Source organism: Leishmania infantum, chromosome 26 (genome assembly GCF_000002875.2).
Source record: "Leishmania infantum JPCM5 genome chromosome 26".
Classification (NCBI taxonomy): domain Eukaryota; phylum Euglenozoa; class Kinetoplastea; order Trypanosomatida; family Trypanosomatidae; genus Leishmania; species Leishmania infantum.
In genome coordinates, this window is record NC_009410.2 from 547,295 (window position 1) to 568,026 (window position 20,732).

General features: G+C 58.1%; 4 protein-coding genes across 4 annotated transcripts; all 4 read left to right on the forward strand.

Annotated features, from left to right (window-relative positions):
• Nucleotides 1–1,083: 1,083 nt before the first annotated feature.
• Nucleotides 1,084–2,277, forward strand: LINJ_26_1520 (conserved hypothetical protein; the record flags this gene model as incomplete). Its single annotated transcript, XM_001470462.1, has 1 exon — nucleotides 1,084–2,277. The coding sequence occupies one exon, from the start codon at nucleotides 1,084–1,086 to the stop codon at nucleotides 2,275–2,277; it is 1,194 nt and encodes a 397-aa protein (XP_001470499.1).
• Nucleotides 2,278–3,731: 1,454 nt separating this feature from the next.
• On the forward strand, nucleotides 3,732–5,912 carry LINJ_26_1530 (trifunctional enzyme alpha subunit, mitochondrial precursor-like protein; the record flags this gene model as incomplete). The annotated part of the gene is made up of 1 exon (XM_001470463.1): nucleotides 3,732–5,912. The coding sequence occupies one exon, from the start codon at nucleotides 3,732–3,734 to the stop codon at nucleotides 5,910–5,912; it is 2,181 nt and encodes a 726-aa protein (XP_001470500.1).
• Nucleotides 5,913–8,548: 2,636 nt separating this feature from the next.
• LINJ_26_1540 (conserved hypothetical protein) lies at nucleotides 8,549–14,164 on the forward strand (the record flags this gene model as incomplete). Its single annotated transcript, XM_001470464.1, has 1 exon — nucleotides 8,549–14,164. One exon carries the CDS (start codon nucleotides 8,549–8,551, stop codon nucleotides 14,162–14,164), a length of 5,616 nt encoding a protein of 1,871 aa, XP_001470501.1.
• Nucleotides 14,165–18,643: 4,479 nt separating this feature from the next.
• On the forward strand, nucleotides 18,644–20,701 carry LINJ_26_1550 (metallo-peptidase, Clan MA(E), Family M3; the record flags this gene model as incomplete). Its single annotated transcript, XM_001470465.1, has 1 exon — nucleotides 18,644–20,701. One exon carries the CDS (start codon nucleotides 18,644–18,646, stop codon nucleotides 20,699–20,701), a length of 2,058 nt encoding a protein of 685 aa, XP_001470502.1.
• Between the last annotated feature and the right edge of the window lie 31 nt (nucleotides 20,702–20,732).

A 20,732-nucleotide genomic window follows, 5' to 3' on the forward strand; every position in this document is an offset into this window, starting at 1 on the left:
TGTGCGCTGATGCTCCACCTGGCCACTCCGCCCCCTCCCCCTCCAGAACGAAAAAAAAATAAAGGAAATACTCAACCGGACCTTGCCCGCAAAGGAGGTCTGGAAACAGAAGGATACACAGAGAGAACCGCACGCTGCGGCGGGCGCGTAACAAGAGAGAGACTCGGCGCGTGTCGTTGCATCGTGGGCATGTAGGCTTGAAAACGTGCTTGCTCGCCGTGTTGGCGTTCAGATTGTAGCGCCTTCTTTTTCCCCTTCTTTTTCTTTGAGGATGGCGCGCACATCGGGTGTACATGTGTGTCGCGCCACAGGCCTGATTCTTTGTTTTTGTTTTCCTTCTATCGATGCTGAGGTGCAAGCACACGCATGCGTTCGCACCGCTCTGCCCATGTCGCTTTCTCTCTACATGCCCCCCCCCCTCAGCCTCCACACACTCATGATTTTCGCCCCATCTACTCCCTCTCCGTCGCCGCCACCCCACCCCCTCTTCTTTTCAACCTCTTTCAATGCATTCCTCTACCTCTCTTCGGTGTCCTTCTCTCCTCCCCATGTCCTTCCCTACGCGCGAGCAACACCAAAACACCTTCCTAGCCACAATATCACCCATCCGTCTCTAACTATCATTGCTACTGGTCGGAACAACTACAGAGGCTGCAGCAACTGCTGCTTGTGAAGCACGAGAGACCATCAGCAAACATAGGGAGGGAGGGCCCAGCGACAGACGAACAAGGGCCGAAGCTGTTCCGCACGGCACCGGTGGGTTCAGCCTTTCACCGCTTCTTGTCTTATTATTATCACTATTGGCAGAAAGCTCTCTTCTCTTTCCCTCTCTCCATCTATGGGACTGCGACTCGAGCAGCCATCATAGAAAACCGTGCACTCACTGCAGCACACAGAGAGAGAGGGCGCTTCAGATAGGCACATGCTCCGAAACTCTCTCTGCACCCCCCCCCTCCCACACCTTCCTTGCTTCGTTATCGCTTGCACAACCTTGCGCGCGCGTGTTGATAGTGTTTCTGCATTGTCTTCTCATCGGGTTTTCCTTTTTTTTTGTGCGCACCCTTTATTTCGTTTCCCTAACGTATGCGATTCCTGGCAAAGGCGGTCACCACCTCTGCTGTCACGCTTGGCGTAGGGGCGGTGGCTTTGCTGTATTGTCAGCGCGCCAGAAACCCAGGCGCGGCAGCGGGGACGAGTGAGGTGACGAAGGAGCTCTCGGCGAAGGAGTTTAATGGACTGCAGAACGCGAAGCGGCTGAAGGAGGCGCTGGCACCGTCGCACCTGCCGTGGACCTTTCATGCGCAGAAAGCCCGGTACACGAACCTTCGCGAGCTTACAACACAGATCTCGCAGGAGACTGCAGCCGCGAAGCCGCCCGGAGGGCGAGCTTACACAGCCTCCTCGTCAGATATGAAGCTCATTTTCTACCGCCTCCTCGGTTGCCCGTACTGTGCCAAGGTGGAGGCTGTGTTGCAGTACCACGATGTCCCATATGTAGAGGTGCGCGTTGATCCGCTGAGCGGCAAAGGACTGCCAGACCGTCGGTATCAACTTGCTCCGCAGCTGTACCTGGCCCCCTTGGCAGAGCACAACAGCGGCGGCGCCGAGGCAGCAGCCACAGATAGCAATGGCGTGTATTTGGTGGACTCCGCGGAGATCGTGTCTCAGCTTTCCGGGCCGCTGAAGTACGCAGCAGACATTGTCAATCCGCACGTCAGCGCAACCCGAGACTGGATTACGAACCACTTCCACGGTGCCTCCTTTGCCATCACGAACAACTCCTTCCGCGATGCCTACGCGACGTACACGTATGTGACGCCGAGCAACTATCAGAACTTCCTCTACCATGTCGCTGGTAGTGCCGCACTATCGGTGCTCTCGCGGTACAAGGTCCAGCCGAGGCTTATTGCAAAGATGGAGTGCGCTGACGGCCCGGCCACTGCCGCACCGACAGGCGCCCCGGCGAGCACGGACTCGAATGGGCTGTGGATGCTGTCGGAGGCATCGCGCAGGGCACTCGCGGCGACGGTGCGCTTCGGCGCAGTGGAGGAGTGGCTGCGGGCTGAGCTGCAAACGTTTCTGCAGCGCCGCCCGAACGGCAAGGTGTTTCACGGCGGCAGCAGCCCCGACCTGGCAGATGTGGAGATGTACGGGGTGACGCGAGTGGTAGACCAGCACCCACGACTCGGCGCTGTGGTGCGCGAGGGCGCCTTTGGCGAGTGGCAGACCGCAATGCAGGAGAAGCTGAATGCGAATACAGGATCGGTGTACGCCTAAGGTTAAGCAGAGGTGATGTAATGTGCATCTGTGTGCGTGGGTGTTTGGACTGCTGAGCTTTTTTTTTGTGCTTAGGGGACTCGTGGCGGGAGATGGATGCTCTCGCCCCTTGTCTCGCTTTCACAACGCATATCAGCACGCTCGCTGTGCCTCTGACACGCAGAGCATCCCCCTCTTCTTGTGTGTTGCGACACACACACATACACATATTCGTCACAAAGATCTCCGTTTCGTTTTGTCTTTCGCTTGCGTATCTTGTGCGGCTAACTGAAGCACATGATGGCACTGGCGCAGACACCACCACCACCACCTTCTCGACCCACCACCGTGCGCGTTCTGCGCTCGCCTGTCCTCTCTCTATCCCTTTTCGTTTTACTGTGGATACTGCCACTGCGTGTACGGTGGCTAAACCCGCTAGCCCGGGCGTCTCTGCGCTTGCATTTGTTTGTGTGCGCGTTAAGAAGGTCGAGAAAGAGGAAGGCATGCATGGCTGTTCGACACGCACACGCACACGCACGCGCCTCCAGCCCTCATTCTCCAAAACTCAAAAACGAAAAAGAAAACGCGAACCAACATCAGATTCCCCTCTTTTGTACGCACACGCGGATGCACACTGTCCTGTTCTTGGTCGCTGTGTTGGTCCGTCATGGGTGAGCACGTGTAGAGTGTGGTGTCTGCCTTTGCGCAGTGCACCTCCTCGTGTCCCTCTGTTTTTGTTTCGCCCTGTACCCCTCCCCTCCCTCCTTCCCTTTGTTCATCCGCACCCTGCGGGCTTCAGTGTTCCCAACAGACATGGAACATGGAAAGGAGGTGCGTGTAACAGGTCATTTGTGAGCCCTCGTGTCCCCTCCCCCTCGGACGCGTCCATTCCCTCTGTGCCCCCTCCCCCCTCCTCCTCCCTTTTTTTTTCTCCTCTTTGCGTGTTTATTTTTCTTGCGGGTGGTGGTGGATTTCCTCTGAAGTACCCTTCACACCCCGCCGCTGTTTAGCCCCTCTGCTCGCCTCCACACATACACGCACGCAGGCTCTGATCCGCACATCAGCTTTCGAGAACGCCGCTTTCGTCGAGGTTGGAACAAGGGAGCACGACAAAACGACACGCACACACACACAACTATATATATATATATATACACACGCGGATAGTTCAGCACATACCCATCATACACGTACAACACACACAGAGACCTCCAATGCGTCGCTTTCTTGTGTCCCGCTCCCTCCCGAGCGTCATCCTCACCCGCCGTGCTCCAGCGGGCACGCAGGCAAGCCCTGCGACTGCCGCCAGCTCTGCTGCCGCTACCGCCGCCGCCGGTGCCGCAGCGGCCGCAAAGTCGACGGTAGCCGCCTACGACTTTCCCAAGGATGTGCTGCGCAATCGTTTGTGGCAGACGCACCAGGCAGGACGACACATTACCGTCTACGTCGACTCGGGCTGCATTGCGTGGATCGTCATGAACCGCGCCGAGTCGAGCGCCAACGCGTTGGGCGAGGAATTTGTGAAGAACATGAATACAGCACTGGATATTGTGGAGTCTCTCGTTGCGAAGGGTGAAACCCAATTCGCCATCCTGGCGAGCGCCAAGTCGACGTTCTGCGTCGGCGCTGACATTGACCAGATGTACACCGTGACGGACCCAGCGGTGGCGGTGCAGGTGCCGACCGTGGGGCACAAGCTCTTCAATCGCATTGAGCAGGAGAAGTTCCCCATAGTCGCTGCTATCAACGGCCTCGCCCTCGGCGGCGGCTTTGAGATGTCGCTTGCGTGCCATCAGCGGCTAATGGCCTCTACTGCGAAGGTGGGCTTTCCAGAGTGTCTGCTTGGTCTTCTGCCGGGCGGCGGTGGCACGGTGCGGACGCAGCGGCTGTGCGGGCTTACCAAGACGGTGCAGTGGATCATGACCTCGAAGCAGATCAAGCCTCAGGAAGCCAAGTCGGCCGGCGCGTGTGACGTTATCATCCCCGCCGACGACCGGTGGAATGGCGAGCACCGCTTCTACGAGGGTGTACGCAAGTGGGCTGGGCAGTACCTGTCCGACAAGCCCGCTCGCTTGTCGAAGCGGAAGAACATTTCGCTGATGGATCGGGTGCTCGAGAGCACAACCTTCGGCCGCCGCAAGGTCGCCGACGAGACCATCAAGATGCTGAACAAGAAGACAAAGGGCAAGTACATTGCGCAGTACAAGGCGCTGGAGTGCATCATGTACTCCGCCACACACAGCGACCAGCAGGGCTTTGACAAGGAGTGCCGCGGCTTCGCTGAGCTGCTGTGCAGCCCAGAGGCGAAGAACCAGATGTCCCTGTACTTTCTGCAAGAGGGCATGAAGAAGAGCGCGGACAAGACGGGCGTGCCCAAGGACACGGTGATGCCCGTGAACCGCGTTGGTGTGATTGGCGCCGGCGTCATGGGCTCCGGCATTGTGCACTACTTCGCCAAGAACAACATCCCGGTGGCAGTGAAGGACTTGACAGAGGAGTCCGTGAAGCAGGGCATCACCAACGTCCGTGCCGAGTTTGAGCGGGCCGTGCGTCGCAAGCGCATGGTAACGGCAGAGCTGGACGGGAAGATGGCCCTTGTGACGGGCGGCACCACCAACGAGGTCTTTCGTGGCGCGGACGTTATTGTCGAGGCCGCCGTGGAGGTGATGGACATCAAGAAGAAGGTGATTCAGCAGCTGGAAAAGGATGGCATCCTCCACTCCAAGAGCCTCTTCGCCACGAACACGTCCTCGCTGAGCTTGACGGAGATGCAGACGGTGGCCAAGTGTCCGCACAACATCGTTGGCATGCACTTCTTCAACCCTGTATCGAAGATGCCGCTGGTGGAGGTCATCAAGGGCAAGAGTACTTCGGCCGAGGCCGCGGCCGCCATCTTCAACCTCGCCCTCAAGACGGGCAAGATTCCAATCATCGTGAAAGATGGCCCGGGATTTCTGGTGAACCGCATCCTCGGCGTATACATGGCAGAGGCCGGGCGGCTGGCGGTGGATGAGCGGTGCCACCCAGCGTGTGTGGATGAGGCTATTCTGGCCTTTGGCATGCCGATGGGGCCCTTCCGCCTCTTGGATGAGGTTGGCCTCGACGTCGCCTGTCACGTGGGGCCGGTACTGGCCAACGGCCTGAAGAGCGACCGCTTCAGCGTCAGCGCGACCATCTCCCAGATGGTCGCGGACGGCTACCTCGGCCGCAAGAACAAGAAGGGCTTCTACGCCTACGCGGCGGAAGGGAAGGAAACGGGGCTGAACAGCGCAGTCCTGCAAAAGTATCTCGGCGCGGAGCTGAGCGCCTCCATCTCCGAGACGGAGATAGTGGACCGCTGCGTCTTGCTCATGGTGAACGAAGCAACCCGCATCCTCGACGAGGGGATCGCGATGTCGCCCGAGGATGTTGACACGGGGATGGTGTGGGGCACCGGCTTTCCGCCGTTCCGTGGCGGGTTGCTGCAGTACGCCGACCACCGCGGCATCGCCAACGTTGTTGCGGCGCTGGAGCAACTACAGCGGAAGACGAAGCGAGACTACTTTGCCCCCACTGAGACACTGAAAAAGATGGCCATCGAGGGCAGGCGCTTCTTCCCGACTCGTCCGTACGTGCCGTACCAGGAGCGCCACGGATACCCTAAGGTGACGTACTAGACGCCGTTCAATCATCAAGGGAACAGAGCTCACAAGCAGAGAGTGTGCCCATGGCGAGCGCTGAGGCTCTCTCTCTCTGAGCACGGTGCCGCATGTCTGTGCCTTTTCGCCCCTCCCTCACCCCCTGCGCCAAGAAGAGGCCCCATAGCCACTTACGTAGGAGAGAGCGAAACAGAAAACAAAAAGATCACCAGCACCTTCATGTGTGTGTGTGTGTGTGTGAACGTTCTCACGTTGGGTGTGCTGATATCCTTTCCTCCTCTCGTCGGCTTTCTCCTTCTTCTGGGGACCTCGCTCTGACCGCCTAGATCATGAGGCGGGTGATAGCGGACGATGTTGCCCGGGATAAGCAACAGAAAAAGAACATAACGGAAAGGACGAGGGCAAAGAAGCGCACGCACGTAGCGCTGATGAAGGGATCTGCTTTGTTTGCTTTCCTTTTCATGTGTGTTTGCTTCTCGGCTGAGGCAGGCACAAGCCCCTGCTGCACGTATTCGCGAACGTAAAACGTGTGTTGGCGCACGTGTATACGTCTGCGGAAGAGTATTTGAATAGGGGGATGTCGCCAACGTCCGCGTGTACGCAGAGAGGTTCTGTGTGGCGAAACAATCAGTGCGGCGTGTTGGCAGTGGCCCCTCGGTGTGCAAGCGCAACAACGCATGTGCAGCAATGAAGAGAGAGAGGAGGAATAAGAGAAGGGGGTTCAAGAGCTCTTCCTGAATCGGCTGTCTTTGTGCCGCCTTTTTCTTTCGCTTGTGTTCACGGCTTTCCCTCCCTCTCGCTCTTCGCGAACGTGAACGCGCTATGTGTGCACACGCACAAAAACTCTCAGCCGGCTTCTGAAATTGCTTATCCCTCCCCCTTTTTTGCTTCACGTGCCGCCCTTTTTTTTTTTGCGACCCCCTCCCCCACTCTTTTCCATGTCCCGCATTCCGTGCTGTTTTTCCTGTTATCCTCGCACATGTATTTCGCTCGTGTTGATGACCCTCACTCTCTCTCGCCCCCCCCCTCACTCTGCCTCTATCACGCGTACGTATGTGTCTGCATGTCTGTACTTTTGTGTGCGTGCCTTTGCAGCAGCAAGCGCTGCCGTGAGGTCCTGAGTCGACGCCCCCTGGAGCTCTTCAAACGCCTCGATATCGCCGACACTCCTCCCTTCCCGTCCACTCCGTTTTTCTCTATTCTTCGCCCCCTACGCATCTTCCTTGATGCCGCCATTATGTGTTGATGGCTTTGTTGGAGGGAATGGGCGTGTCACTTCTTTGGTTGGCTTGCTCACGCGCCGATGTGGAAGACAGGCTGGTTGGTTGGCAGAAGGTACACGCACGTTGCGCATGGCAGCATTACACTGTGGGCGTGGGTGTCGCAGATGTCCCCTCTGTTTGCTGTTGTTAAGTTGTTGCTCTCCTTTCTTGCTTGCGTGCCGCCGACGGCTTCGTTGCTGTTGCTTTGGCTGTTTGCTCCCTATGGCCCCTCCCTCCCTCCCTCCCCCCTCGCCACCTTCCTGTGTGTGTACGCGTGTGTGTGCGTGTGTGTGTGTGTGTGTGTTGATGATGGTGTGGGTATCGGTGTCGTTGGCGACGCCGCTCTTCAGCATAAGACCAGCATGGCCGTGACAAGAGCTATTTTCTTGTGTGTGTTCCTTCGCTGTTGTTCTCGTTTCTGTTTGTCTCCGCCCCTCCCCCCTCTCCTTCACTTCTCTGCGAACGCGTCTTTCAGGGGTTACCCGTTGAACCGCCACCACAAGCATGTGTTACACTACAGCACCCCCATCGCTTCCCCCCTCCCATGCCCCACCACAGCAATCTATATGTGTGTGTGCGCGTGCGTGGAAGAGGGAAGAGGGAGCAACAGACCGCCGGGCCAAGGAAGGGTAGGCGGGGAGGGAGACACGCGGAAAAGGAAAAGAGAAACACACTTCATTCGAGGGCGGAATCCTCCCTTGAGCCGTCCAGAAGCATGCCCTCTGGCACACGTAGTCTCTGTGGCTCTGTGGCAACAGGACGCGCTCCATCTGCGCTATGGGCAGCACAACCCTCTCTTGCTCCACTCCCCCCTCCTCCTCCTCCTCCTCCTCCTCCCTCACCTTTCCATCATCCGTCTACCTCACCCCTTCACGTACTCCTTCCTTCCCCAACCGGTGCTGCCCGTCATTGGCACTTCGTCGTACCTCCCTCTCCTTCTTTTCTGCCACATTCACCGAACACAAAAACTTCGTGTTCCTACGATTCTTTCGCCACTCTATCCCCACTGTTCTTCTTTGCCTCCTCCCTGGTATTCCTCCTCACCACCCCGCCCCTCTCTTCTTCCGCGCTTGCACTGCTTCCTCAGGTCTTGCGCATGTGCGCTCATCCGTGAGCTACTTGCGAGAGAGAGCGCGCACGAGCGACAGGAAGTCGTTACACAAACACACGCATACCGTTACCAAACGCCGTCTCCGCTTTCCTTTCTCATTTTTCTTTCCGCGTTCCTGTTTGCCTCGCCCTCTCCCGTGGGCGGGCACTTGCGTGCACACATCTGCCCATGGTTTCCTCGGTGTGCTGCGAAGTCACTCACCTCCTGGCTGTGGTCTCCTCGCCCGTCCCTCATTCTCCTTTATATCGCATTTCTTTTGTTAGGGCCGCACACAGATCGCCATGCCTACGAAACGCGCAAAAAAAGAAGCGGCAGACGCGGCGGCTGGTGAATCTGCTGCGGGGAAGCGAAGCCGCAGCACCACTGCCGCTATCAAGGCACCTGACGCCGAGCACAATACCCTTGAGGAGGCGCAGCTCTCCTCCTCGTACTCCCCTGCCCGCTCCAACTCCGATTCGAGCTCGGTCGTGTCGATTCTGCCGCCACCTGCACCCATCGACGTCGATGCAGAAACTTGTGAGGCACCTGTGAAGATAAAGTCGAGACGAGCCACGCGTCAAACCACGCTGGCGGGAGAGGTACTCAGCACAGAAGCGGAACCCTCGCGCGTCGCCACGAAGCAATCACGCGCTCGAGGCGTCGCGGATGGGCAGAAGGGAGGCTCAGCTGGAGAGCTGAAGCGGGTTGCCGGCTCAGCACGATTATCTCGGAAGAGAGCCGCCTCGTCGATGCGGTTGGAGGGCCCCGCTGAGGCACCGCTTCTGGAAGAAGCGCTGCTGGTACACATGCGCTCTGCGTTGGCTCGCAACTTCATGCTGATTACGGAACGCACCATTGAGCTTGCTGCACAACCGCATGCACACTGCATCGTGGGTGACTTGGATACCCTTCCCGGGACAGCGGCGGTTGGAGAGACAGCGGAACCTGCTGACGACGACGTCACCAGCGCTAAATCACTAATGCTGGACGCAAGAGGCGCCAGCAGCATAGCTATGCGGGCGGTCTTGCCATGTGTTCAATACTTCATCGTTAGCGAGTGTGCTCGTGTTGCCCGCGTGGTGCGCGAGGAGGGCGGCAACGGGTACGGCGACGACCCGGCGACCCGAGCAGCGGAGCTGCTCGGCTTTCTTCTCTCCATGCTTGACAAGTATGACACGTTCTCCGACCTCCTTGCGTTGGCGTGCCCGTCTTGCCGCGTCGCAGGGGTGAGCTACTCGGCCTTCTCATTTTTGACGCAGTATTTGGCGTTGTCGCAGCGTGCGAGTGCGGAAGAGATACACCTGATGGACCAGAAAAGCCTGATCGAGCGTCTGGGGTTGCTGGACGGGTGTCGCGCCACCACTGGGCAGCCGTTGGATGTGATGGAATGCTGTCCTTTCGGTGAAGCACACCTCTCCCTCTACCTCTTGGTCCGGACGAGCTCGGGAGAGAGGCACAGCTGGCGTCTCAGCAGACTTTGGTGGCAGCACGTACCTTTTCAGCTTCTATCCTTCCCCGCCATCGCCGAGGCGGCAAAGGCGTTCGATGCGTGCATGGTCCGATACACGGCGGATCGCACACGCGATTTGATACGGTACCAGCACATGGTGGCCAACTCAAGCGGAAAGTGGGCACCACCGACAAGCAAACCAGCAAAGTCACCGAAGTTCACTGCAGCTCAGCGTGCGCTTATCAAGCCCAAGGCCGGTTGTCTAACGTGGGCCGAGGCGCTGCTCCGCGCGATCCTGCCAGAGACCGCCATGCATCCGTGGCACCGCAATTCGGAAGACCTTCAGTCACGCATCCGACGCTGCTACGCTTACACGTGCGCGGATGTCAATCACGGCGGATATTTCTCCGTGACACTGGAGCCAACGCTTTCCCTGTTGTTCTCTACGTTCGGTACAGGGTCGTTCACGAGCACGGCCAGCTTTGTGCAGGCAAGGCTGCTTTTTGCCCACATGAAGGTGTGTCAGCACGTGGCCGAGGCACTGCTACGTGGTGGCTGCTGCTCGTGCCACAGTCGTCATGATGCCGCTGCTGCAGAAGTACTGTTTGTGGAGGCACACGGTCCGTTCATGACGGCGCTGCGCCACTGCCGTGATGAGTCGTACCTCCTCACGGACAACGATACAGTGACTCTGGGTAGAACGGCCGGCGCCGCGGTAGACGCAGATGCTGCCGAAGAGACGACGACAGCGCCTGGGGCGGTCTCTGCGGGTGGCTGTCAAGAAGCCGCAACCTTCTACGCCGCGGGCTCTTTTTCCCGGTTTCAGACAACGTTGGAGCTTGCAGGGTCGATGAACGCGGCGCAGATAGTGAACTACGTGACGCAAGTGACCGCAGAGCCGACAGAAACGCTGCCCGCTGCGCAGATGCCGCGGCAGTACATTCGAGCGGAGCTGAAGCGGCATCAGCTGGAGAATGTGCAGCGGATGTGGAATAAGGAGTGCGAAGGCTATCGCGAGCACGTGTCTGTCCCGCTTTACCACGTCGACACTGCAGCGATGCCGGCAGCACGCCAGGTCGGAGTCATGTACTACTGTGCAGCGACGAATGAGACCATCGTTGTGCGTGGCAATGGCGGCCCTGTGGTCGCAGGACGGGAGGCGGAGGCGGAGGCGTGGAAAGCGTGGAATGCGGCGGGTGGACGCATCCGCGGTGGCTTGCTATGCGACGACGTAGGGTTGGGCAAGACGCTGTCGATACTCACGCTGTGCGCTTACGATAGGGCAATGCGCGAGGCCGGCAACAGTGACGGAGAAGAGGCTGAAGCCTTGGGGGGTGAGATAGCGCTAGCGGCGCGAAAGGTTTGGCAGGTGTCGGCAAAGACAGAAACGATGCGCAACTGCATGCTGTGGTCCACCCGAGAGGTGCTCCACTGGGCATTTGGCAACTTCCGCGCCGGGATCGTGCCCCACCCCACTGCGCCAACGCGGCTACCGCACACAACGCTGGTCGTGGTGCCGCTGTCGATCGCGACACAGTGGATCGAGGAGATCCACAAGTTCTACCCAACCGCATCCTACATTCTCTTCTACGGTGCCAAGCGGGCGCAGTACACGGCGGCCGACATGCGGCGCGCCGACTTCGTCATCACAACGTACGAGACGCTGTCGACGCACCTGCGCCAGGAGGCGTGCGGGCTGCAGTTTTGGCTGGGGCATGTGGCCGATGAGGCAGATGATGCCGTGTGTGCGAAGGCTGCATCGCAAGGCTGGTCAAACTTGATGCCGTCGGAGCTCTTTGCGGCCGTGCAGCAGTACGCCAGCGACGTGGTGTGGCCGGCAGCAGGGGGGATGAGGGAAGCTGGAGGCACCGGCAGAAGGCCGGAGATGACGCATATTTGCGACTGCGCAGTGGTGCCACTACCGCAAAGTGGCCAGAGGACTTGTGGCAGCCACAGGAGCGGTGGCCGTGACCACGCTCCACTGGGTAGCGGAGAAAAGCTACAGGTGTCCTCGCCCGCGAGCGACACCACCACCTCCTCGAATACGTGGACGCTCGAGCTCGACGCTGTCGATGGTGTGTCAGTGTTCCGCTGCCCCACCCTCTCCATCTCCGTGGCCTTTGACAATTCAGTGGTGGATGCGACTGCGAGGTCCGTCGACCGCCACACGCGTTTGCCAGGCACCGGCGCCGTCAGTAACGCGTTTCTCGACCATACGTGGGAGCTGCTGAGGGTCTATAGCGCGACAACAACTTCCCTACCCGTGTGGCAAGACACTGTCACGCAGTGCCGACTCTTCGATGATCAAGGCTCGCCGAGCGACACTTCGGTCTTTCTGGCGCTCCTGTACCACGCAGCCGAGGAGTACACGCTACCCGACTCCACACGCCGCGAGCTGGTGCGCCGCGTGTTGCTTCCGCCGCTGTGGAGGGTGCTGGCGGAGTACTGGGTCGATATGAAAGCGCACTACGCCGACGTGGCCCTGGCCGAGACGACGGGGCGTTCCGCGCTGCGCATCACCGACCTGCTCTTCCGCCGCGTTGTGCTGGACGAGTCGCAGAAGTGCGGCGCCACGAGTCTCTTCCACCTGCTGAGTGGCGAGCGTCGCTGGGCCGTGACGGGCACCCCGCTCAACAACAACAAGACGGAGTCGCTAGGGTTCGCATTGCGCTTTCTCGGGATGCACAGCGCGGCGCGGCTGCTTAGTCGGCCTCCATTCCGCCACGCATCCTTGACCCATGCCTATCTGAACACGCACAACGTGTTTTCAGCGTCCGACGCGGCTGGCCATTCTCTAGCCGACTCAGTGAATCGGGGTCTGCGCTCCCTGTGGGTGCGTCGTCACTCCGATACCCTCCCGGTATCGGTGGCAAACGGCGTTGCATTTTGTTTATGCGCCCAGTGCATGCAGCGCGACCTCTACAATGCCTCGGAGGCGAGTTTAACGAACATTCCCTCCGAATACCGGCTATGGACGCCTCCGCGCGACCTCCAAGTCGGTTTGCCGTGCCTGCCGAACAGTCTTTTTGAAGTGCTTACTCTCACCATGGTGCGGCATGAGCGCAATGAGCAGGTGAGTCGCGAGCTTCAGTTGACCCCTGCACGCTATCAAGTTCATTCTGCGCCCCTCACCGCGGACGAGATGCGCCTGTATGACCGCGTCGCTCTCGTTATCATGAACGTTGCGGCGCGCCTGCATCGCCAGGGTATCCTGTCATCACGGATGGGATATGTCATGCAGTGGGTGCAGGATTTGTGTCGACTGTGCCTGCATCCGTCACGAGTGGGCAACGACAAGCTGCTACGCGGAGACATCGAGGCGCATATGTTGCGAGGGGTCCGGCTCACGAGCGACAATGGCGTCTGCGGCGCCGGTATTACCGAGGTGCTGGCGGCCTCCTTCGTCGCAGCAACACCGCAGGAGGCGTTGGAGTGGGTCAAGTTGATGGCAGCATCGCGCAAGCCTAGTCTCCTCAGCGACTCAAGTGTACCAGAGGAAACGGCGACGACGCTGGCCGAGCTGGCGCAGGTGCCGCCACTGCTGCCGCAGTGCGGTGTTTGCATGGACAGCATGGCGGTGCCGACCCTTTTGAAGTGCTTCCACATGTTCTGCAAGGAGTGCGTGCTTGGCGTTATTGACGCGAGCCGAGAGGTGGCAGGCAACGTGAGCGCCAAGTGCCCGTACTGCCGCGATCGCAAGTCGATGCTGGAGGAGAAACGCGTCGTGGCGGTTGACACAGCGGCACCAGTGGAAGCAGCGGCGGAGACGAGGCACGATGACGACTGCTGCCGAACGGCAACTGCGCACTCAGGCGATGAGGAAGTGGATGTGGTGCTGGCATGCATCGGTGACGGCAGCCGCGTGCGCGCTTTTTTGGAAGTGGTGGAGGAGATCTGGCGCACGCAGCCGGATGACGGTGTGCTGGTGTTCTCCAAGTATCCCGCTTTTCTGAAGCTGGCGCACGATGCGGTGGCAGCGCAGGGCTACGCGCCGCACATGGTGTGCGGCGCCTCATCGCTGGCGCAGCGGCAGCGTGCAATGCGTGCGATGCAGCCGCCCAGTGGTGCCTCGGTACTGTCGCAGCGCCGTATTCTGTTTGTCACGTCGCGCAGCGCAAACGCCGGCCTCAACTTGACCTTCGCCAACCACGTCGTTTTCCTTGAGCCAAACCTCAACCCTGCCATCGAGCAGCAGGCCGTCGGGCGCGTGCACCGCTTTGGCCAGCTCAGGCAGGTCATCGTGCACCACTTCTTCGCACCTCACACCATCGAGGAGGTCATATACCGGCGGTCTGTCCGGCTGCGCGAGCAAGCGGCGCAGGAACCGCAAAGCCCAGTTTCAGCAACAATGCCTGGCTCTCATACAAGGGATTCCGATGCGCTGCAGAGGCGCACGCAGTTTGGCCGCATCGCACCTGCGGAGGCGTTGCTGCTGCTCGAGTATCCTGTGCCGCCGCAGACTGCGTAGTGAGCGGAGTGCGCATTCGTGTGTACTTTATTCTGCGTTGTCTCTTAGCTCTATATGCATCTCCTTGAAACTCAGCTGAGTTCCGCCTTGCCGAGCCCATCACCTCGGGTTATTCGCTACTCGCTTCATGTCCACTGGTATGCGGCCTAAAGCACCGTTTCTGATGCGGCCTTTGTTTTGCGGTCATATCCTCTCAGTAGTGCGGTGCACACCCCTCTCTCTCTTTGGAAATCCCTCGCCTTTCCGCTCTTGCTTCCTCTCCTGACGCGCACCACGTCCATGTACACGCACGCGCACGTGCGCACATATATATATATATATATATATGCATGTGTGTATGTGTGTGTGTGTACATTTTGGGTTTCCGAAGTCATCAGTCTCCATATTTTGCTGGTCTACAAAATGGGCTCGCGCACTTCACGCACGCACTCCAGTGACGGCATCGATCCAGTTGGTGCGCCTGCGAACGCCGCGCCCCTGCTCTGCTGCTCAACGGCGTCTGACGTGGCAGGCAAGCGCCGTGAGCAGGATGAACTTACGGACCTACGGAGATTAACGCAGCGCAGTCGACATCGAGCAGACGAAAAGAATCGATTGCCATCTCCGCACGCTACCAGGCGTGTTCAACAAAGCCGTGGCAAGCCCTACAGCGATGCACGTAAGCGCCAGCTAACCCGATGCGAAGCTGCGAGGGAATGCCAGTGTGACCATGCCGTAGCGGCACTGCACCAGTCAGGCTTGAGGCAACCCCGAAAAGATGCCTCCGAAGTCTCGGTACTTTCTGTGCACACGGTGACGCACCAGCCCATCCGTCTGGATCATAAACAAAGATCGAGGCCAGGCACAAGGGCACAGCGGCCCCGCCAGTGTTGGACCGACAGCCCTTACACGGGCCAGGGCAGCGGCTGTACTCCACGCGCCTCCACTGGCTACTTTCCGCTCCTAGCCATCGACGTTCCACACGCTTCACATGACAGTGGCGGCGGGGACGGATTCTCCATCGTGTAGCCCGCAACGGGTCACAGCCAAACCGGCTTCCTACCCGCGCCGCTCGTTGGCGCCGCGGTCACACCTCTTACAACATGCGGCACGGCCGAGTCTCCCGTGAGTCAAGCTTTTGTGTGTTTTGGCCCGCCCCAGTGTGCGGCCATCTCGCTGCCTAAGCCGCCTTGATCATCTTCAGGTTTTTAAACCCTCGCCAGCAAAGCTTAGGCCGCAGGGCTGTTTTGCCCGTGCGCCGCCGTTTCCCAGCTTGCCGCGCTGCCCCGTCACGCCTACAAAAGAAAAACGAAACTGAGCGCCAGCGTGCGCACGCGCATCGGCCCTCTCCTCGGCTATCGAGTGATTGGCTGGGCCGCCTGATTTTCCAAGCGGGGTGCTCGCCGCCGCTGGCATCGAAATCCAACCGGCCGAGACCCCCCCCCCGAAAAGCGCACCCCCTTTTATCCCCAAGGACAGCTTTCCCGGCGCTCCCAACCCCCAGCCCTCACGCAGTCGAAAACCCCCCCTCCCCCGCCGCCACCGGCGGGCCCGCCAACCCCCCCCTCCGCGGGACGCCTAGGGGGGCCCCGCGCCAGAAGGGGTGGGCCACCCGCAGCAACACCTTCCAGCGGGGGCACGGGGGACACGCCGCACCCTTTTTTGCACCGCCGCCCACGCGATGACAGCCGGGGCTTTTTTTCGCCGCGGACCAAACCCACAGCAAAAGACAGGTATTCACGCCAGAGAGCACCCTTGCCCGTTGCAAAACTCACACTCAAGAACAAAAGCGACGCTTATTGTCGCGGAAAGCAGCCTTTTCTACCTGCCGGCCTGATTCTTTGACCGCCAGCTTCATTGGATGCCGGTCAGTCATCACCACATGTCCGCTCCGCCGATTTCCCGCCATACGGGTACGCACGTTACCACGAGGCCTAACGCTACTCTGTGTGCAACCTCAGCTGGAAACATTTGTCTCGCAGCTCTGTTTCTTTTCTTTTTAGAACTAGGGTGTCAGTCCTTGTGCCTACATCTGATCTCGTATAAGTGACTGCCGTCACGCCATCAGCGAATATTATTCTCGCCCTTGGACAAACTACGAGTCAATTAGTCACCCTGCTTGTGGCCGCTTGTCGCAGCCAAGTGCACTCTCCTCTAGACTACAGTACGAGCCTTCTACAGTCACTCGATGATCAAAAAGACATGCCATGTAAGTGGTGATGCTTGCATTTCTTTCTGCCATGTCAGTGAAAGCGGCTCCTTTACAACACGAACTGTCACAAAAACTCTTCGATAAGTCAGTCCCTTTCGCATAATTCTTAGAGATGTCCTCCCCGATGAGGGACAGCACCTCACCGCGTGGTATCATAAGGGCTAGTAGCAGCTTTCTAGGGGAAGCCGAGCAGCCTCCTCCCCCCTCCCTCCCTATCCCAGCCACTGCCGAACCACCCCTGGTGGTGACAGGGCCAGGGTGCCTAGGACGTGGGGAGGTCAGTGCGATGCAGTGGCACGGATGCCGGCGGCCAATCCCTGGACGGCGTGGCGCCGGTGCGACCCGCGACCGTGAGCGTGCTTGCGCCATCCATGCGATGGGCAAGGCGTCAGCGTGATACCAACGCGTCTCGCTCGGCCCTCGCACTGCCTGCTGCTGGGGAGGCTGAGTGCCACCCTGCGAGGCGGGTGGGTGGGTAGAGTTTGGGTCAGGGGCCGTGCACAGATGACTGTGTCGGCGCACTGCTGTGATGCGTGTCTGCGGCTGCGTTGCACCGCGCGCTGGGTGCCTGTGGCAGACCCGGAAGAGTGGAGCTTAGCGCATGTTGTATGGCATAGAATATAGACGTTGAGCAAGGAACGCGCAAAGAGACATCTTCGTTTCTTTTTTTAGTGTGTCGCGCGACCTCCGGCGCCTCTGATGGGTCAGCATCATGCTTTTAGCTGTTTTGGTTTCCAAGGTGTACTGTGTTCGCAGTTTCTTTTGTTTTTCACGCCCATAATCTCACGTGTTATATTGTCTTTGAGGCCTTTTGGTTTTTGGTCTTTGACTATAGCAAGCTTTCCGCTTGTGCTGTAGGTTTTTTCAAGGTGTGCCCTTGAACTTCAGTGGCATCAAGGCAGGGAGGAGTTTCAGGGGACATGAAGGAGAAAAAGATGAGGATTTGCGAAGCAGGGAGGAAAGTGTAAGCACTACAATCAGTCTTCCATCTCCGAAGCCGTGCTTCGGAGAGCTGCACAGCCAAAATTACTACTTTTTCCCTGTAGCCGTCGCGCTTCCTCGGATGCTCCCTGCATACTTATTGCACGAAACTGTTTTTTTTTTTTACCTCTGTTGCTCGAGTGCCTGTGCGAGTATAGATGCCCTAACCCGAAGTGCCTCAGCTTCGATAACCGCATTTGGTTTCTGAATATCTCTGCTAATGCACAGGCTGATCTTTTTCGACTCCGATATATATATATATATATATTAGTAGAAATGGTCGCTGTGTGGCGATAAAGGCCGTTAGCCGGCCGTTACTGATTTTTTTCAAAGTGACTTTTGCTTGTGAGACGTTCAAGACATCCTTTTTCACATCCTCCGTCAGTTTTATTGCCTTTGTGGAATGCGTACGTGAGCTCTTCATCATGAGCCAACGTGTTTGCGCCTTCCTTCGTCACTTCTTTCAGCTTTTTCTTCGCTTCTTTTTTTTTTGCTAGCGATTGGCTGCGCGTGGCAGAACAGTGAAAGTTCGTTGTAGCAGCTTTGTTGTTCAGCAGAAGGGCGGAGGCCGACAGTGCATCCAGCGTCAAGAAGCTCCTTGTTTATTTTTTTTCCGTATTCAACAAGAAAGACTGATTCATCCACTTTTTTTCTTCCGCCCCACCATAGAGGAAGCAGAGAAAGGCCACCGAAATGCGTTGACTCCTGCGACAGCTGTTTGGTGTGCTGAAACGAGCCTCTGGAATTCATTGATTAACAAGTCTTGTTTTCCTGTTTTAGAAAACGCGGTAAAAGGCGGCTGCTGCGAACCTTTCTCTTTTGCGCCATACCTTGTGGGGAAAATGTAGCCACTAGAGTCGTGTGCGCGCAGACAAGCGGAATCCAGTTGCGGGGCCTAACTGATTTTTTTTTTGCGCGCTTCAAACGCCACCCATTCAGCAAACTGCATTACATCTCCCGTTCATTTCGAGCCTCTACGCTCTCGGTATCAGCTCCGCGTCGTCGTCCGATAAAAAAAAAAAAAACATGACTGTCCCTTTGTTTTTCCTGACTCCTGACCAGCAAAGAAAAGCCTGCTACAATTGATTGCTCTATGCTTCAGCAATATCTTTGCGCCTGGATGAAGCCGACTGCCTCTCCTTTACGGGCACACTTGTCATAGCCTCTTCCACTCCACCCTGCAAAGCACTTTGGTTTTCTGCTTTTCTTTTCATCTCCTCTTTTTCCTTCGCAAAGCTGCCTTTCTTCAATCTACAATAAGCACTCAGAGCATTTCTCTCTAAAGACCCCCTTCACTTGCCTCTGCGATGGCCGCTACTTCGATCTTTGCGAATATTTCCACGGTCGAAAAATGTGCCGCACTATTTCCCAAGACGGTTGCTGCATGCGAGGACCTGGTCAAGGCAGCGAAGCATCGCGCAGAGCAGTCGCTGGGCAAGATCTACGGCATCCGTGCTGCCGACCGCACCTTTCAAAACACTGCCAAGTCCATTGATATGGCGTCGATTGAGCTGGAGGTGTCGGCCAGTCTGCTCTCCGTCATCGCAAGCGTGTCTCCGAGCAAGGAGGTGCGTGACGAAGCAACCAAGCGCGTTGTGGAGCTCGAGACCTTTTCTATTGACAATTTCGAATCGAACCGCCAGCTGTACTCTGCGCTGAAGGAAGTGTGTGCCGCGCCGGCGTATGAGGCGGTGTATGTGAGCGGGAAGGCGCCGCGTGAGTACATGTACTGGATGGAGGAGCAGCTTGCTGATTACCGCCGCAAGGGTATGGAGCTGCCAGAGGAAGAGTTCCAGAAGGTCGTCCAGCTGCAAAAGGAGCTCGCATCGCTGTGCACGGTGTTTCAGCAGAACATCAGCGAAGACAAGACGGAGGTGCATTTCACGGTGGATGCGCTGAAGGGCGTGCCAGAGAGCGTGCTCTCGGCACTGCAGCGCACGGAGGCCGGCGAGTGCACGCTGAAGATGGACTACCCGACCTACTTCGCCGTGATGAAGAACTGCGAGGTGGCGTCAACGCGTCGGGCGATGGCGCAAGCCTTCACGAATCGCGCGTACCCCGTGAACGACAAAGTGCTGAAGGACATTATCGAAAAGCGTCACCAGCTGGCAGTCCTCCTTGGCTACCCCTCCTTCGCGCATCTGTACATCTCAGACAAGATGGCGAAGACGCCGGAGATGGCGCAGGCTTTTGTAGAAAGCCTGATTCCAAAGCTGCAGAAGAAGTGGGTGGCTGAGGTGGAGCTGCTAAAGAAGCACCTGCACCCCAGCTGCTCGCTGTCGCCTGCAGGGGAAATAGAGGCGTACGATATCCCTTTCATGATCAACCAGATCAAGAAGACACTGCTGAATGTGAGCGAGACAGCGATCCAGGAGTACTTCCCCATGGACGCGACAGTGAAAGCGCTCTTCGACATCTACCAGTCCTTCTTTGACGTGACGTTCCTGCAGGTAGACAACGGGTCAGAGCTGTGGCACAGCGAAGCAAAGACACTGGAGGTCAAGGACAACAAGAGCGGCTGCGTGCTGGGCTATATCATCCTTGATCTATTCCCTCGTGAAGGCAAGTACTCACATGCGTGCTGCCACTCTGTGGTGCCACCCGTGCTTCTCAAGGAAGGTGGAAACGACTTCTCCCCGGCACTGGCCGTTGTCATTGCGAATTTCCCAGCAGCCACGGCCGACCGGCCGGCGCTGTTCCTGCACGACGATGTCGAAACATTCTTTCACGAGTTTGGCCACGCTATTCACTCTCTGATGGGGAGGACGCGTATGGCGACCTTTGCAGGCACGCGTGTGAAGCGTGACTTCGTGGAGCTGCCGTCCCAGATGCTTGAGGAGTGGCTGTGGGAACCGGAGATTCTGCAGAAGATCACGAGTCATTACAAGACGAAGGAGCAGCTGCCACGTGCGTTGATCGACGCCAAGGTGGCATCGAAGAACGCGTTCAGTGGACGCGACACGCTGCGCCAGCTGCAGTTTGCGACATATTCGCTTCAGATTTTCGGACTGCCATTCTCGACGCAGCCGCGTGACAACCTCAACACTACGCAGCTCTTCTACGATTTGGAGCCGCGCGTGATGCCCGGTGTGAACTACGAGCATAATACGCACTTTGAGAGCGCGTTCGGGCACTTGACGGGCTACGGTGCCGGCTACTACGGGTACATGTGGTCCAAGGTGTTCGCCTTGGACCTGTTCGAGTACATCCGCTCGCACAACGGTCTCCTCGACCCCAAGATGGGCCGCCGCTACGTGGACTGCATCATCGGTGTCGGTGGCAGCCAGGACCCGAACGACATGCTGGTCAAGTTCCTCGGGCGCGAGCCGAACAATGAGGCATTCCTGCGCAACATTGGTGTGTAGGATGGGGAGGTAGAACGGTGTTTGCTGAGCG